Here is a 2,592-nt window from a genome sequence, read left to right on the forward strand (position 1 = left end):
AGCAGTTTGGGAGGCTGAGGCAGGTGGATCACTTGGTCAGGAGTTCAAGACCAGCCTGTCCAGCATGGTCAAACCCTGTCTGTACAAAAAATACAATATATTGAGTTGAGGTTGGTGGCTCATGCCTGTAATCCCAGCACTGTGTGAGGCTGAGGCAGGCAGATCATTTGAGCCCAGGAGTTCTAGACCATCCTGGGCAACATAATGAAACCTGTCTCTTAAAAAAAACACATAACAAAACAATGTATTAGCTGGCTGTGATGGCACGTGCCTGTAGTTCTAGCTACTTGAGAGGTTGAGGCAGGAGAATCGCTTGAACCTGGGAGGTGGAGGTTGCAGTGAGCCAGCATCACACCACTGCACTCCAGCCTGGCTGACAAGGCAAGACTGTCTCAAAAAACAAACAAACAAACAAACAAAAAAAAACAAATCACACAAGACAAGAAACCCCCACAAAACCCAGAAAACCAAGAAACAAAATTATGCCTAAATAAAGTTGTTTAAAGTCTCTATACATATCAATGAAGAGAGAAAAATGTCTCTTCAAAAATGAAGAGAGCCAAGAAGTTTTCTCTTTTTGGTCAACGATCTGGCTGTCACATTTTAAGAACGACTGTAAGATAAAGAAATGCACAACATGCCCCTCCATTCCTCTGCCCCCTCAAAGAGGAATACCGTGTATCTATGAAGAAGCCTTTGGCTTTTGCACATTCCCGGAGCTCCGAAAAGAACTCCTGGTGTGGAGGAGGGTGCTGGCGCAGCAAGGCCTGATGAGGGAAGCTCTCCCAGATCTTCTTGGCCACCCAGTGGTTGGCCAGGATCATGCATTCAGCCACCGTCTCATGGACTTCCAGGGGCTGCTTGGGGATGAGGTCGTGAATATTCTTTTTCTCATCTAGCTGTACGCGAACCTCCACCCCTTCCAGTTCCAGGGCACCACATCCGTCTCGTTTAGCTCTGACATGGCGAGCTATGTCAGTCAGCTTTCCAATTGCCCACACTAACTCCTCCAGCTTGGCTTGTCTGCTCTTCTCATCCAAGTCTCTGAATTCTGGAATATCATCAACAATGCTGAAGTTTCCATCCAGTAGTTCCTGGGCTGCTTCATAGAACAGTTTGTATGCTGATCGAATAATGGTTCTGCCATACCACACTTTCTTAATTTCATAAGAGGTTTTATCCAATTCCCACATGATGCTTACAGCATACCTGTAAAACCAGTAACACTGACAACATCACTATTCAATTCATCTTTTTTTTTTTTTTTTTTGAGACAGTCTTACTCTGTCACCCAGGCTGGAGTGCAGTGGTGCGATCTTGGCTCACTGCAACCTCTGCCTCCTGGGTTCAAGTGATTCTTCTGCCTCAGTCTCCTGAGTAGCTGTGACTATAGGCGTGTGCCAGCATGCCTGGCTAATTTTTGTATTTTTAGTAGAGATGGGGTTTCACGGTGTTAGCCAGGATGGTCTCAATCTCCTGACCTTGTGATCTGCCTGCCTTGGCCTCCCAAAGTGCTGGGATTACAGGTGTGAGCCACCACACCAGCCCGGGTTGTTTTTTGTTGTTTTTTTTGAGACAGGGTCTTGCTCTGTCACCCAGGCTGGAGTACAATGGCATGATCACTGCTCACTGCAGCCCCAATCTCCTGGGCTTGAGCAATTAATTCTCCTGCCCAAAGTGCTGGGATTATAGGTATAAGCCACCATGCCTCACTTAATTCTTCTATTTTTGAAGCAAGTAGAATTTAACCTAACTGTAACTTGAAAGAAATTACAATGCTACAAGTTTCTGGTTTGATATGTCAATCCAACCACCCTACCACTAAATCAAAAAATATTTTAAATTAAAACGACAAAGTTAGACTGGGTTCTGCTGAGCTCTGAACAAATTTCAAATGAGTTTATATGTGACATTACAAACCCTGCCTTATTTCCTCCATTTTGATTAGAAAAGCAAGACAGATAGAGTCAGGTCTATTTAGCTCCTCTGTAAATTAGAGCAAGTCTTGCAGATCCTACAGGATGACACTGAACTGTGATATCAATCTTGATGACAGCTAAATTAGCAAAAAATTTATTTAGTAAAAAACCTCTTTGCCACCAAATCATTTTATTTAAAAATGTAAATATTTGCAACTCCTAAAAAACAGGGCTGATTTCCCTAATATGTAAAGAGCTTTTACAAATTAATTAATAATTGATCTTAAACCCAAAAGAAAAATGGGTAAAGAATATGAAGTATTTCACAGAAAGGGATGCATAAGTGACTGTTAAGCATACTAAAAAATGGTTAGCTTTAAGCCAGGTGCGGTGGTTCAGGCCTGTAACCCCAGCACTTTGGGAGGCGGAGGCAGGTGGATCATGAGGTCAGGAGTTCAAGACCAGCCTGGCCAACATGGTGAAACCCCGCCTCTAATAAAATACAAAAATTAGCTGGGGGCATGGTGGTGCGTGCCTGTAATCTCAGCTACTCTGGAGGCTGAGGCTGAGTTCAAACTCCTGCTTGAAGCAGGACCCAGGAGGCAGAGGTTGCAGTGAGCAGAGATCGTGCTACTGCACTCTAGCCTGGGCTACAGAGTGAGGCTCTGTCTCA

The 2,592-nt window shown here is 44.1% G+C and overlaps 1 protein-coding gene across 1 annotated transcript in view; it reads right to left on the minus strand.

The window, feature by feature from the left end:
* The window catches only part of DIS3L (DIS3 like exosome 3'-5' exoribonuclease), a 45,797-nt gene that overhangs the window by 9,502 nt on the left and 33,703 nt on the right, over positions 1-2,592 (minus strand). The window contains exon 11 of the mRNA XM_037732948.1: positions 642-1,209. Within this exon, the coding sequence (XP_037588876.1) occupies positions 642-1,209 (568 nt within the window). The remainder of the gene's footprint in view (positions 1-641; positions 1,210-2,592) is intronic.

This window comes from Cebus imitator, unplaced genomic scaffold (genome assembly GCF_001604975.1).
Source record: "Cebus imitator isolate Cc_AM_T3 unplaced genomic scaffold, Cebus_imitator-1.0 Scaffold485, whole genome shotgun sequence".
Classification (NCBI taxonomy): Eukaryota; Metazoa; Chordata; class Mammalia; order Primates; family Cebidae; genus Cebus; species Cebus imitator.